Raw genomic sequence first — 14,866 nt, 5'->3', positions numbered from 1 at the left:
TAGCTCCCTCCATCCCCCAAGCTGGGCAACTGCGAGAAGAGGTCCAATACCAGGGTTGGTCCTGTGGCTGAAATAAGGCTTGAAAGAAGCATTCTATTGTAGCCAATAGACTAGGTTGTGGTGTGTGCATGGTGCTCACAAGTTTCTCTGCTTTGTGGACGCATCCACAAGCCCCAAAGGGTTAGCAGTCCCTGCCCTATACATATACTGTAATTTTGTAGAGCTCCTTTGATCACAATTCCCCCTTCCCCGTGTGTGCAGTTTTGTATGCCTTTATTGGTAAGTGGGGTCCCTTCTATTGGTGAAGGACAGTTCAGAGAGAGACAAGGGAAGGACTGCTGCACAACAGCTATCACACATAGGTGTTTCTACTAGCTACTACTTAGAACTACATGTATATATTAAGGTTAGCAATAATATTCATTCAAGAGGGGCAAGGCATGCTGTGACTCGGACGTTATTGGTGACAAAATTTAGTAGCAGAATAAAAGATAAATGATCTAACATCACCAAAAGCAGAATAAGTGACCAAACACCACTAATTGTAAACAAGGATAGTTTATTTGCAGTAAACAATTTTCAAAAACAATGGGGGGGTTTTGTGATGCAAAAAATACTGAATGGACAAAATGAAATCAGTACAAATATCCATTTCCAGTTAAACAAGTCAATTATTATATTTTATATTTAAAAGGAACATGTGTTTATATTATACTTTGCCTTGGACCCAAAGGGCTGTATCCAACACTGCAGCTCCATTGGCACAAGGAGCTTCAGCCCCCCCCCCCCCCCACCAACAACCTCAAAATCCCATCTGGAAGGATGGGAAGCTCTCCAGAGCAGATTTTGGGGATAAGGATACGCAAGTCCCGTTGCACCCATGCAACCCTGCAGGCACAACATTAGATACAATCCCACCCCAAATGATCTGAATGAATGCATATGTTGCCTGCCCACTCTCCCTTCCCAAATGCAGCCTTCTGATGGTGCGTCACACTCCATTCAAAAGGAACTCCAATCTCAGAAATGCATGGGAAAGACAACGAAGTTCTACAGAGGGAAAATAGCAGGATGTGTATTCTTTGGTTCAAAGCCATACATTAAAGTCACTTGATTATTTACCTATTTGCATACTTTAATCAGGTGTTGAAGTCAGATCACTATGATACATTAGTTTTCATTATAATTAGAATATTTTAATTTGTCACCCTAGTACTCATTTTAATACTACAGTATACACATTGTATAGTAATCAGTGCTTCTTTTTTTAAGAAAAAAAGGTGCCGATACTCACCATGAGGTTGTTACAGGAAGTGCCACACTTTTAACACTTGCATAAAAAGAAAGGTGCCAGTACTGCGTCCCAAGTACCCCCAGAAAAAGCACTGATAGTAAGCTATGAGAACAGCCCTGCTGTTTTAAAAGTGTAACAAGAAAAATATACAGTTCTGTTTGGACACAGTGTTAAACTATGGTTCAGTTTTACATGCAAGAGCCTCTGGCCTCGGTACTTCCCCTTCCCCTGCTGTCGCTGTGAGAAGATGTGAAACTTTCACTTCTGCTTTCCATTAACTATGGTTTGTCACATCTGACCTTTCAAACTGTGGTTAATCTTAACTATGATTTCGGGAAACAAGCCAGAACTGTAAACCAAGGTTTGAAGTCTAACAATAGTTTATCTAAGTTCAAACATAGTAGTTGTATAGGGACAATAAATCTTCCCTTTGTGCCAGTGAATTTCAACCTAATCTGAAAACTATGGTTAATGGCTTTGGAACAAGCCAGGAATCCAGTTTGATGTTGGTTTCATATTCTGTCTTGTTCCTAAGCTGTTTCCCAATTTGGATGAAATGAGAAATGAAAGCAAACTGAGGGGTTCCTGGGTTTTTTGCACCTGCTGCGAAGGGGTTGTGTGCATGCTCACAAGCCTTACTCATACTGAACTTCTTTAAGTCAATATACAATTATCAAAACCAGGCCAATAAATAACTACTGTTAGTTGAAACAGAAGCAGAAGTTTCTGATCTTCTCCTTGTAGCTGCAACAGGTGGACAACGGAAAGGAGCCCATGGATCCAAGGTTAACACACATAACACTAAGCCATAATTTATTTTAGCACTGCATACTTTTGCAGCCAGTCTCACTGAGAATAGAAAGAAACGAAACTGAGAACAGGGACAAAACACATTACAGCCGCATTAATACAATGTTGGTATAGTCAGAATTTTGACCCAACACTTGGTGGTAGTGAAAATTCAGGCAGTGCTTTCTTAGCTATCAAGTGGCACAATCTACACATACTTCTAATTGAAATATTTCCCCCCAACCACTCCTAATAAAAGTATCAACCCAATTGCTGTATTCAGATGTATAAAAAATTGTGGGAGACCAGGAATGATGGCAAAACCCTATATGAGCAAAAATGGACATCTTTCATCTATTTAACACTGGACAGCCTTCCTAAGACATAGGGGAGGTATTGGGCATCATAATGATGCTGCAAACAACTGCAGAACCAAGAGTACGTGTTTTAAAAAATTGAACAAAAAGTATCACTATCAAAATGAAACAGTGTTCTCATGTTTAAGAACCAGAAAGTAAAGCTAAATTAAAGTTAAGCTAATATGTTTCCACTACTTGCCTAAGTTAAACTGGATATTAAGGAGACTTAAATCTCACCAAGTTCAATGGAAAAGACTGAACCACATTCTTACCCTTCCCAATGTAACTTAAAATATTTCAACAGCTTCATGCCATAACATTTTACCAATGAAATACAGGAAGCTAGTCCAGTATGGGTGATATTTTGTTGTACCAACACCTTTCGTAGAAAGTGTTCATACGTTTGATATTAACAAATTTAGACTCATTTTAATATGGTATGAAAAGCAGGAAGACACCAAGTGGCATCAATCAATTAATGATCTAGCAAATGATAATTCCTATTTCACTCTCTGAATTATATGGGGGGGATGCACTTTATCCTTCTGTCAGTTGGAATAAAATAAAAGTCCAATGGTTGCATCCAACTAAGTCCAATTCCAAATAGCACCACTGAATTAAATGAAATTAAGTTAGAGTAAATCCTCTGAAATCGAATGAGTACAATCTATGTGATTAAAACCAGCCACCACCCCCAATTTTATTGCTAAGTATGCAGCATGTCAAAACAAAACCTGAAAGTTCACTGAATGGTATAATAGAATAATGGCACTTATTATTAATCCAGTGGATATTTTGAGCATTTTATCAGCAACAATCCTGAGCTAATTCTCATGAAGTGGTTCCCTCATGATGTCTGTTTGAAAATGCTGCAATCATTTCACGCAGCAGGACATTTTGTGTACATCTCCTTTCCTAGTTAATCTGTCTCCACCCGTTGGTTTGTTTTAGAATTGCCTCCAGCTGCTTCCTAAAACATTTGGCATCATTTTCGAAAAAGCATATTAAAACAGAGATTGAGGCAAGTATATTGAACACATGGACGGCTTGTTTGTGTGAAGGCAGTTTCAAGTGTCATCTAGAAAGCTGTCTCGCTATGAGAAAGTTCTCAGTACAAACTAAAGGAGACACCATACTAGGGCAAGAGCTGCCACTATTCCATTCAGTATAGCCATACTATAGCCCATGTGAAAGGAGTGCCCGGTCATTCGCCTGAAAAAAAGCAGAAAAAACAGTATGTAAGTAACAGGAACATTACAAGTCTGAAAATGGAAAAAAAAATACCTACTAAGTTTGAAGAAATAAAAGGTAAATCAGTAAATTATTCAGTAGACTGAATATGCTAAATACCATTCCAACGAAACAATGAATTATCTATGAAAAATTCTTATTGACAGCAAGTTCAAATTTGGTAACAGTTCTGTACAAATATCAATTCTGTTCATACTACAAACAGGTCTGGTGTCTTAATTGTTTTTGTGGGCAAATATCTTTTCATTCCACTTCTTATTTTTAAAATCAGTTCTGTGTATTGCTTACCATAAAAGAACAGCTAAATATATTAACATTTAGACTAAGTTAACTATGAATCTAGAAAGCATAAAAATCTATAGCTGCGAAATCAAGATGACACAAGGCAGGATTTACCAAACAAACCATGCTCGTCCAATGGGGCTTCCTCCCTCCCCATGCACCTTCAACATTGGCTCTTGGGGTAGGGAGAACCCCAGAACGCAGTGGGGGAATCATTCCATCTGGCAAGATTATATGCTTGTGCAGACAGAACATTTGTAATAATACAATGTAGAATTCCGCTGATAGTTTGCATTTAACTAATTTCATGTATTCATATGCTGCTTAATATTCAGAATTTGTAAGTGATGCAATAAAATGTTTTAACAGCATACAAAGAATAAAAACAGTTAAAACTGAAAACAAATATAGAAAACATTTCCATACAATTAAAGACAACTATCCATACAATTAAAGACACTTAGGGGACACAGGGAGCTCTTAAGGGAACATCAGATTTGATTTTTTTTCTTTGTTTATTGTAAAGGTAAAGGACCTTGGATGGTTAAGTCCAGTCAAAGGTGACTATGCGGTGTGGTGCTCATCTTGCTTTCAGTCTGAGGGAGCTAGCATTTGTCCACAGAAAGGTTTTCTGGGTCATGTGGCCAGCATGACTAAACTGCTTCTGCTGCAACAGAACAATGTAACGGAAACCAGAGCGTACGAAAACGCCGTTTATCTTCCCGCTGCAGCGGTACCTATTTATCTACTTGCACTGGCATGCTTCCGAACTGCTAAGTTGGCAGGAGTTGGGGCAGAGCAATGGGAGCTCACCCCGTCATGTGGATTCGAACTGCCAACCTTCTGATCAGCAAATCCAAGAGGCTCAGTGGTTTGGACCTAAACACCATCCCTGTCCCCCTTTTATTGTACCTCAGCTTAACAATAGATATTGGACCTAAAGAAACTGAAGACTATTTTCCACAAGGAGCAGAGTGAAATGGGTTGTCTAATATTGGGAGTCTATGAACATCTAATTTTCTCAGGACTGATAGTGAGTAGCAATTATAGTGATAAGGGAAAGAGAGTACTGTAAATACAGTGGGATAAATTGAAACAAAAGCTAAAACTTTTTAATCCTAGTCATAGTCCTATTCCAAAAAATTATTTCATTACCACAATAGAAGGCCTAAAGAAGCCAAAGTATAGCAGATTATTACCAATTCCCTTCAATAAAACTCCCATGAACAGCAAAAACATAAAGAAGTGGGAGTATGTGCAAAATATTCTACATACAGAAAGCAATAAATATTGCAAATTTTGGGGGGAAATGTAGTTCACTGTATTATATTGTAGATCATGGATTTAATTACTTTTTATCTTGTACTTAAAACTGTTTAAGGAACACTAACGTAAAGGTAAAGGGACTTTAATATAGGATATGAAAACTTACGATAGGACACACCCTGCTGGCTAACTTGTAAAACTGTTTAATATGAAGCCTTAGAAAGAACACTTTGATTATATTTTGTGAATACAAGGCAACAAAACTGTCCTTAACATACAACATAACAAATTAAACCTATTTTACATCCTGTCACATATAACAGTTTATGGAAATATTGCATTTCTCAACTAAAAGCATAGAATTATTGTACTCTAGCTAGTCACCATGGACTCTGTCCCAGTGACTAGTCCAACACTAGTTGGCATAAATTTGTTTCCTTGAATATGAAGCTGTAACAGCACCAGCATATTTAGTACCGTAAGCAGCTGTTCCTTACACGTCTATTATAGTGGTTTACTAAGCCCCATATCTGCTCATATTTCAGTCTTACTAAAAAGGAACTCACTTGAATCGTGCAGGTGAGAGTGGAGTAGGAGGAAACATTCCTGGTTCAAAAGAATCAAAATAGGTCACTGTCCAAGAAAAACTGCAACATGAAAGGCCACTCATCAAGGATAGAACAAGCAGACTCCAAAATCCTTAGGGAAGAGAAACAAAGTGAAAGCCTGGAATACAATTTTCATATGGGCACAGGAGAGATGCATCAACTCCACTGTAGAATAATGATCAAATCTAGAATAGAAGTAAACTAGCAAAATGACAATTAAAATACCTTGGGTTTGCTCGCTTCGGGTTGCGCGTTTTCAGGATGTGAACGCACCGAACCTGGAAGTACCGGAATGGGTTACTTCTGGGTTTCGGTGCTCACGCATGTGCAGAAGCACCAAATCGCAACACGGATGTGTGTGCAGATTCGGCACTGCGGGTTGCGAACGCACCTCCTGCACGGATTGCGTTCATGACCCTAGCATGCACTGTACAACCCTACAAATGTTTACTCAGAATTAAGTACATTGAGTGGAACATGTTTGCGTTATATGTGTGCAGAATGTTGTTAATTTTCATTACGGTTACAACAGAACTAGCATTTTTGTCTCTGATCTATAGAAAGTAACCATCTATTGAGTGGAATGTCATTGAGTGGAATGAACATATTCCACACAAAGCTCAGCGCAAGATCACTGATGTTATAAAACATACATTATTGTGACATTTGTTATAATTTTAAATTTACAACAGTAAATAAGCTTAGAATTATTTTTATATGAGAATGCAATTGATCTAGCGCTCATAGAAACATATATATCACCATGTCAAATATTATGAAACTGTTACCATGAAGTGGACTTCAAACCAATTTTGGACAATATGTTGATATGTTGATACCTAGCCCTATTAGCCAATAAACAAAGCCTACAATGAACCACCATTATTCCAAAATAAAGCGACATTAGCAGCTTACCTAAAATGCTTGTTTCTATATTCTCATCAGTCTTTCCTTTTTCAGATCGTAAATCTGTAGGCGGAAACAGCAAACAATTAAAGTTTTACCGGCAAAGCGATTCTGTGTAGGAATTGTTCTCTAGCAAGTGACACACCCAAGCATTTTTTTCTTATGCCGCACTAGACAATCATTTTGTTACATGAAAAATCAGTTGGAAGCCAAATGGCTGTTACAGTGTGCCACAAGTTTCTAAGTAGCGGTAGGATCGCCATGGATGCTTTCGTTGAAAGTCCTGCATTGCAGGGTTGGGGTTGGACTAGATGACTCTCAGGGTCCCTCTCCAACTCTACGATTCTATGGCTACTGGGAACGCGCTAGGCCTAGCAAGCTCCCATGCGCTGAGGCGTCTCCTGCATCTTCTCCTCGCCCTTTCCTCACCTCTCAGCACCAGGCAAGCGATGGCCAGCAGGAAAGCCAGCAAGGACACGGCCAGGAGGCAGCACAGCACGGAGAACGCCCTGCTCGGCCACCGGCGAGCCGCCCCGTCCGGCAGCGGGGCCAGGGTAGCCCGGGACACGGAACTTCTCCCGAGGCCGCCCAGCAACTCTCCTTTGCCGCCGCCGCCGCCTTCCTCCTCCTCCTCCAGCTCCGCCTGGAGGTTCCGCGCCACCTCCCCTCGCTCTGGCGGCCACGGAGTGCCGGAGGGCCCCGCGCGGCCGTAACGGACCTCGGTGTTCCGGTAGTGCACTGCCATGGCAACGGCGCTTTCGAAATTCTCGCGCGCGAAGCGGCCGCGGCGTCGCCCAGTCAGAGTGGCTTGGAAAGTCCCCTCCCCGCCCCCCACGCGACTGCCTCCAAACCGGAAGTGTATCTGTCTCGCGAAAGGGGTGGGGCCGAGGAATTGCCCACGCCGGAAGAACGCATCGAGAACCCCGCCCTCTTCTGTCTGTATGTCTTCTCTCTCGCACCTGCCACCCCCACTGCCTCGCTCGCTCAACGGATTAAACTGCTCATGGCCTCTTAAAGGGACAGAGCGAGGAAGCGAGCGGCGCCCGAGCCAAACGCCTTCGCTGTCTCGCTCCCTCCGCCCCGCCCTTCCAGTTCGGCTGAGGGACCTCTTGGGTTTCCGTAGCCACGCCCCCGATCTCGGCTCGCGGGAGCCCATTTTCCCAGTGTCCTTTGCGCGCACGTCCCCTCTTCTCCCACTCTGTAGTTTCCATCCTCCTCAGGCCCTTCCGTTGGATAAGCCCTGGCCCCACGCGCGCTTCTTTTTTCTTTCCCCCTTCGCCCCCCGCTTTGCTTTTGCCTCCCGCTAAGGGGAGGAAGAGCGGGAGGCGGCGGCGGCGGCCCTCAATTCTTGCTACAACCCGGCCTAGAGTGAGTTTTTTGTTCTGGCCCAGCCGCGCGCGCAGGGCGCTCCTCCTTACGTGTCGGTGAGCCTGACTTTCGACGGAACCCCGTTTCTCCCATTGCCCCGTAGGGCGGCCTCCACCGCCGGCCCTCGCCCGCCCCCCTCCCCCCCTTCCTCTTCCCGTTCGCTCCTCCGCTAACGGTTCCGCTTAGACACCCCGCCGGCCGCAGCCGGGAGGGCAGGCTCGCCGGAGCCGGGCCCGGTCCAGGGGAGGCGATGTCAGGCGGGGACTCTGCGGCCGCCGCGGCCTCCCCTCAGCCGCTCCCTTTCTCCCTGCCCAAGCCGCCTCCCCTCATGCAGCTCAACCCCGGCGAGGGAGTGCGGCCCGTGGGGGCCCCCGGCCCGGAGCAGTCGCCCAAGAGCGGCCGCATGGGAGGCCGCCCGGATTGGCCGGCCGGGAAGCCCGTCAGCCTCTTGGCTCCCCTCCTCCCGCCTCGAGGGGAGCCCGAACCTCTCTTGCCCTTCGGCCCGTCTTCCCGCCAGCCGCTCCGGGGGAGGCTGCTGGGCAGGTGCGGAGGCGGCGGCGGCGGCGGGAGCCTCCTCAACCCTTCGATGCGACCAGGTGGTGGCGGCGGCGGTGGAGGAGGCGGTGGCGGTATGGGCCGAGAGCCCCTAATGGTAAGTGGAACGGTTGTGACTTGTTTTTCCCGCTGCGTTAACTCCCGCGTGGAGTTAGATACCCGTCGCGCATTCATTCTGAGCGCTTTCAGCCTGATCCTCAAACTCTGAAGTCAAAGAATAGAGTACGGTTCTGGTATAACCTGAGTGGAATATGGAGATGGGGAGTTGTTATAAGAGGTCCGGGGCAACTTGCAGCCCTGCATAATCTCCCTTCTGTGTTTCCCACCGTACACACACCCCCCCAAAAAAGTGCACTTCATGCTTCTAACAATCGGTTTCTAATAATGGAGCTTTTTCTGCACAGACGTCTTGTCCTGTCTTGATCTCTAAAGCACATCATGTCCGAAGTCCCTTTTGTTCAAGTTTTGGGCTACTGTACTTCCTTACCAGCAAGCTGCTTATCAAGTTATGTATTAAGTAGATTCATACTTTGATTAACCTTGTGCTTTTCAAGTACAGTAGCTGGATGCAATGTGTGCTCATAAAATGAGAGAAAAGGGTAACTTTTTGTTTGGTGACAGTAATATGTAAATTTGGCTTTGGGCCTCTAAGGTAGAAAATGGCTGTTGGAACACAATTTTTAGTTGCAAGTCTGTATATATGAAGAATGGTTAAACAAGGCCTAGTCAGGTGTTCAGTTTAGTGTCTGAAGACAATAATGAGGGGAGTGGGGGCATGCTGGCAAGATTTGTCCCCTCCTGTGCCACATCTTCCCCTCCATTGTAGCCCACTGCTCCAGGAGTTGGAAGATAAAGTTCTGAAGCAGGGAACCTCTTGTATGTGGCGGTATCATAAATTTAGGTAATTGGTAGTGCTCACTTGCTAATACAGTAAGTTGATAATAATATGCTCATGATTTTCAGGATAGTTTCATATTTTATGGCCTGAATGGGAAATAGGTGTATACATGTTAGACACATAATGTGGGAAGTAATCCAATAATATGCTGTTTTTAATGGTTGTATTTAATTCTATTTCAGTTTTTAAAACAATACTGCTTGAGTTCCTAGGAAGTTAAAAACTGCAATTGCTTCAAACATGCAGCCCCCATCCAATTTGTGGTTGAATAAGGGAGACATTGAACATCCATCATGACTTGTCATGCACTACTTATGTGCAGGTGGCATATCCTTCAGTTTGCCTTTATATTAATTCAGTGAGGATTGGAGCTTAAGGCTGTTCTTCAGTAACATCTCTAAATGTGATAAAAATTTCAGGACATTCTGACTTGGTAATCAGATTGCTATTTCTGTTTTTATTGAGGCTGAGTCAATGTTTAAGCTTTCTACAATACTTTAACATTATAAAGAAATTAAAATTCATATATAAAAGCCTGGCAGATAGGGAGGATACTTGGTTGGATCCATGGGAATCCTACTGTTCATGAAAGAGATTTTTATACAATAGTGGGGAGAGGTGGTAGTTTTTCCTGCTTGGATTAGGGCATCTACACCCAGTTTCATTTGCTGGAGTCCATATTAAATACAAACCTTTTTCAAAAATTGGGGAAGTCCTGTTCACGAAAGAGCATTTTTAAATCTCACACAATGTTCCCAATTCTAAGCTCTTTTTAAAGGCTCTGATGTAGTTGAGAGAGTTATCCTTGCATAATAAAAGTACTTGATGTATATTTTTATACAAGACACTTATTACGCTATTTATTACTGTTTTATAATAAGGAAATGCTGCAGAGAATCAGAAGTTTGGGGTTTGCTTTTGTGAAAACTCTGGAAAGCATTAAAAACCAGTGGATTGGAATATTATAGTTTGAGATAAGTAATCTACTTTCACATTAGAAAACTTAAGAAGAAATATATTGATGGATCTGAGAATTTCATGGAAGCAAACAACATGTGAGGCCATAACTTTATAGTAGCAGACAACAATACCTAAATGATCTGATTTGGAACCCAGAGAGGTTATTTCCATTGTGTTTCTTATCTTGGAATCTTGATCTGTCATGAATATTGTTTTTTCAGATGGGACATCCGGGTATGCCTCACTACCCACCCATGGGAATGCATCCTATGGGCCAAAGGCCACCCAATATGCCTCCAGTCTCTCATGGAATGATGCCTCAAATGATGCCTCCTATGGGAGGGCCACAAATGGGACAGGTAAGTTGGTTTTTGTTGGTTTTGTTAATAGCTTCTTAAAAGCTGCATTTAATCCATTTTAGGGTTTTCCGTAACTCAGTAGGTGTTGATTACTCTGAGCTTCACATCACTACAGTTTTTAAACTACCTTTTCTTTTCTTTTTGGAAAAACACATTATTGACTTCATTGAATTGAGAGTTGTCTTGCAAGTAGACAAATCACTTCTTCTCAGTTGAGACATATTTTAATTCATGTAACCAGTAGTTCGTAAAGAAGACAGAACCCTACCACTGTAATGCCTTTTATGGGAGTTCCTGAATATTTATAGTTATGGGGCCTTTGTGCTGTGAAGTGAAGGGGTTTAGCCCTTATATTAGCCCTTATATGCTCAGAGTGAAGATCATATATCCTGTGTTCTCCTTGAGAGGTATGGCCAGTGAGCAATTGAGCCCTTTCTCCCAGCACTTTACTTTCCCTGTTCTCTCAATTGTAGAGGTTGTAGCATTTCATTTGTCTCTTCCATGGTTATCTAGAAGAATCAAAACGAATAAACTCTGTCTAGCATTTGCTTCTCTGCTTCTCCATCATTGGGAGAAATCCCACTTCTGACGATAGTTAAAGAAGACTTTACTCTGCTTAGGATTTGGGTGCGCCCGCCCCCCGGCTGTTAGTGAGCCAGCAGCTTCCAAATATTTCTTCCCTGATGTCCTAGTTGAAGGTGAATAAAGGGAACCCTGTCCTAGTACGCAGTTTGTGGATCAGATGGGTGGGTGGCATGCTTCCAGATTATGAACAGTGTGGCAGCTTTTTAGTTCAGATGCTTGTAGGGTAGTGTAGACAAGAACTAAAGAGGAGAAGGAAAGACATGCAAAGTAATTTGGGCAGTGAGTGTTATTTTCTGTAATTGCTCACAGTCAACAATGATTTTTACTACAAAAACTTTGTATTCTCCAGTGAAGCTTTGCTGGTCAACATTCCCTTGGTTAATAGTGTCAGTTAAATTTCTATCTTCTGGTGTGTATTTTAGAGGTAAATTGCTAGAAACAAGAATTTTTTAAAAGTAGGTCAGATTGTGGTTTGGTATCCAGAATATAAGAATTTTGTATCTTAAGAGTGTGGCTATCCATCTATTTAGACTCCCAAGTATGCCCTCCCATGAACTTTTATCTGTTTATTACTAAAACAGCTGGTGGTTGTTTAGAACCCCTCTCCTTGTTGCTTTTGGGGGCAAATATCCATGGTTCCACTGGGAATATACCCAAAGTATTTCATCATATTCCATTGGACCTTTTCCCTTAATTTAAATAACAGCTTGTTCCTACTCATGATAGAATTCACTTTCTTCTGTCCTTGGTTTATAGTGACCCTGAACTTGAAAATTGTGTGCATATCCCATAAAATTAAGGTTGCCTCAAAGTAGTTAAAGCAGGGCTGTCAAACATACAGTTAACAGGCTTTATAACCATGTATTGTGGCCCATCATATATTGGATAAACACTGAGTTTTTGTGGCTCACCAGGATCAGCACAAACTGGATTTATCAAGTTCTGTTAATGTGGGAAGCATACAGCTTGTGTCCTGGAGGCTATTAATCTGGCATCTCTGAATTAAGAAATCCTTTGTTTCAAAAGCTACTTGGATAGAAGCTTTTAGGGAGCATCTCTAGCGTGGAACACAATTATTTGGAAGCAGCAGTGGGGCAAGACTCCTTTCTTCTCCTGCTTCTACAGGATGGTGGGGAATGGGAGGGCCACTCCCATTCTTTCTTCTCTTCCTCACGCTTCCAAGAAAACCTTGTGGATTGAGGGTGGAGCAGTAGCCCTACCAAATACCTCTCCCTCCACACAAGATGGAAGGTAAGAGGGAGCAGTAACCTGATGCTCCCTGAAGATACATGGGAATGGGGTCACTTGGCCAATCCTCCAGGGACTGTCACTTTATAGTGGGGGGTGATTTCCCAAGAACTTTTTGTGGGGCTTGCCAATCAAATTGGCTGAATATGGCCAATTAAATACATTACACGCATATGTAAAGCCCACTGCTCTTGTTGTCGTCCACTTGTTGCAGTCCCCCAATAAGGGCCGATGAAAAAAATCGGAAATAAAACTTCTAGCTTTCCTTCAGAAATTCATTTCCAGTTAAAATATCATGTGCATACACAAACAGATTAATTCCTCATAGTAACTGCATTGGGTCTCTGCCTTGAATGGCTTATGCTAGATCTGCACATAACCGTTGCCTTGCAACGTCCCAATGTGAAAAATAGCCCCCTTCAGCATATTTATGATGCTCTCAGGAACAAGGGCAGTGATGTGGTTTTAAGCAGCTACGGTAGTTTGCATCCCTGTTGCATGCTTTTCTCAGCTTTTTTTAACAGTTCATGTTTTTGAACCCTGCAGTCATAATTCTTAAACTTTATAGTACTCTTCATCTTGGAACATCTTTGCAAGCATAACTCTTACTCCAGCCCTGTGAGACAAGTTCTTCAGGTATTATCCTCTGTTCATAGATGAGGTAAATGAGCCCTCAAGATTATTAGAGTTTACATAAGTCACATGGATTGGGTTTGGGAACTGGAATTAGATGCTTAATTGATTTGGGCCCCATTCCTGCAGTGTTTTGTGAATAGTGCTAATATTTTGGGTTATTTAATATTAAAACACTGAGTTTTGGGAGCCCTATATTCTTGAGAGAACTTTTCTGCTTTCCCCTCCACCCTGAAACTTCACTTCCTTTATCTTTTGCTTTGGGTACCCATTTGACAGACCACTATGAGTAGCTGAAAAATCTTGCCCTTATTTGTTGGCCCTCTAACTAATAATCCCATGCCCACAGTAATTCCTCTGATCGTGTAAGACCTTAAAATTTTGTACCCGGAAAACCATTAAGCTATTGGCTAAATATTTTGTTAGGTGTATAAAGCATAGTTATATTTCTTTGTTATGCCCCAATTTATTTATGTTCAAGCAGGATTAAACACTATTTCTATTAGCATAAAAAGTTACTTATATAGCAATTTGTATTAACTTGTAAACACGTACTATAATGATACTTTTATTGTAGATGCCTGGAATGATGCAATCAGTGATGCCTGGGATGATGGCACCCCATATGTCTCATGCTCCCATGCAGCCTACAGGACCGGTAATTATTAAATCTATATTTTGTGATTTTAAACCATTGACTATCTGTATTTTATTTTTAACCTAACATACAGCACATATTTTTTCTCTGTTTCTCTGTTTGAATAATTTTCCAGCTATGTTGGTATTACGGGGGTTATATTAATGGCTTATTCTTATTATAAGGTACAGGAGTGTGTGATTTATTTCCTGCTTAATGTCAGGAGCAGATGTTGGGAATAAAGCACCCAGAGTAAGTGAAGTTAACTCTTTATTAGCAGAAATTTCTGTTCAGGAGCGCCAGGCCTGATGAGCACAGCAACTCTTCTCAGTAGATCTTGTCCCTGTGAGGCAGTTGTAGAGGCTGAAGGTCCCTGCCTTCCCACAGCTGTCTTAATTCATCTCTCCCAGGTCCTTCCCAAGCAATCTGAGACTATGCTGACCTGTCTGTCGCTGTTGCTCTCTCTTCATATGTCTTCTGGTCCTGGCAGACCCGGGGGAGGAGAACTTGTAGTGGCAGGACAGGGAGACACCCTGGCTTCTTCAACACCCTAACTCATCTCTGTCTCTTGGCCTCCCTCCTCTCCTCCTGATTCTGGACTTCTCTCTGCAACAGACTCTCCCTTCTCACTAAGCTATACTTCGTTATTCTAGTGCAGAGATAGGTAGAGTGCAACTCCCATCATCACTGACAAATAGCCATGCTGCTTAGGGCTGTTGGCAGTACAACAGCCTGAAGGGTCTCTGCCTCCCCTTCCCTGCTCCAGTGCTTATTTGTTGTGTTCAGGAAGTACATTCTAAGTAACCTATTGTGTACCTTGCTTACAATAGCCCACTCTTCAATGGTAAAACAGTAAACTTTAAAGATT

General features: G+C 42.4%; 2 protein-coding genes across 2 annotated transcripts in view; one reads left to right on the top strand and one right to left on the bottom strand.

Annotated features, from left to right (window-relative positions):
- Positions 1-3,233: 3,233 nt before the first annotated feature.
- On the bottom strand, positions 3,234-8,022 carry ARL6IP6 (ADP ribosylation factor like GTPase 6 interacting protein 6). The gene is made up of 4 exons (XM_033165089.1): positions 7,185-8,022; positions 6,765-6,818; positions 5,808-5,940; positions 3,234-3,654 (listed from the first exon to the last, which is right to left on the bottom strand). Exons 1-4 carry the CDS (start codon positions 7,909-7,911, stop codon positions 3,561-3,563), a joined length of 1,008 nt encoding a protein of 335 aa, XP_033020980.1. The 5' UTR covers positions 7,912-8,022; the 3' UTR covers positions 3,234-3,560.
- Positions 8,023-8,310: 288 nt separating this feature from the next.
- PRPF40A (pre-mRNA processing factor 40 homolog A) overlaps positions 8,311-14,866 on the top strand; it is a 28,648-nt gene continuing 22,092 nt past the window's right edge. Inside the window, exons 1-3 of the mRNA XM_033165076.1 lie at positions 8,311-8,775; positions 10,758-10,895; positions 13,939-14,019. Coding sequence (XP_033020967.1) covers positions 8,374-8,775; positions 10,758-10,895; positions 13,939-14,019 — 621 coding nt within the window. The 5' untranslated portion in view covers positions 8,311-8,373. The remainder of the gene's footprint in view (positions 8,776-10,757; positions 10,896-13,938; positions 14,020-14,866) is intronic.

The sequence above is a fragment of the Lacerta agilis genome, chromosome 1 (assembly GCF_009819535.1).
Source record: "Lacerta agilis isolate rLacAgi1 chromosome 1, rLacAgi1.pri, whole genome shotgun sequence".
Classification (NCBI taxonomy): Eukaryota; Metazoa; Chordata; class Lepidosauria; order Squamata; family Lacertidae; genus Lacerta; species Lacerta agilis.
This window is presented reverse-complemented; position numbering and strand designations above follow the sequence as displayed.

Bases quoted from the DNA above. Each gene is read 5' to 3' on its own strand.
- ARL6IP6 (XM_033165089.1), bottom strand. From the start codon at position 7,911: ATGGGCTCCCGCGAGCCGAGATCGGGGGCGTGGCTACGGAAACCCAAG. The intron at 6,819-7,184 runs GTGAGGAAAGGG...TTCCGCCTACAG, and splicing joins CGCTTGCCTGGTGCTGAGAG to ATTTACGATCTGAAAAAGGA. The intron at 5,941-6,764 runs GTAAGCTGCTAA...CTCTTCCCTAAG, and splicing joins TATAGAAACAAGCATTTTAG to GATTTTGGAGTCTGCTTGTT.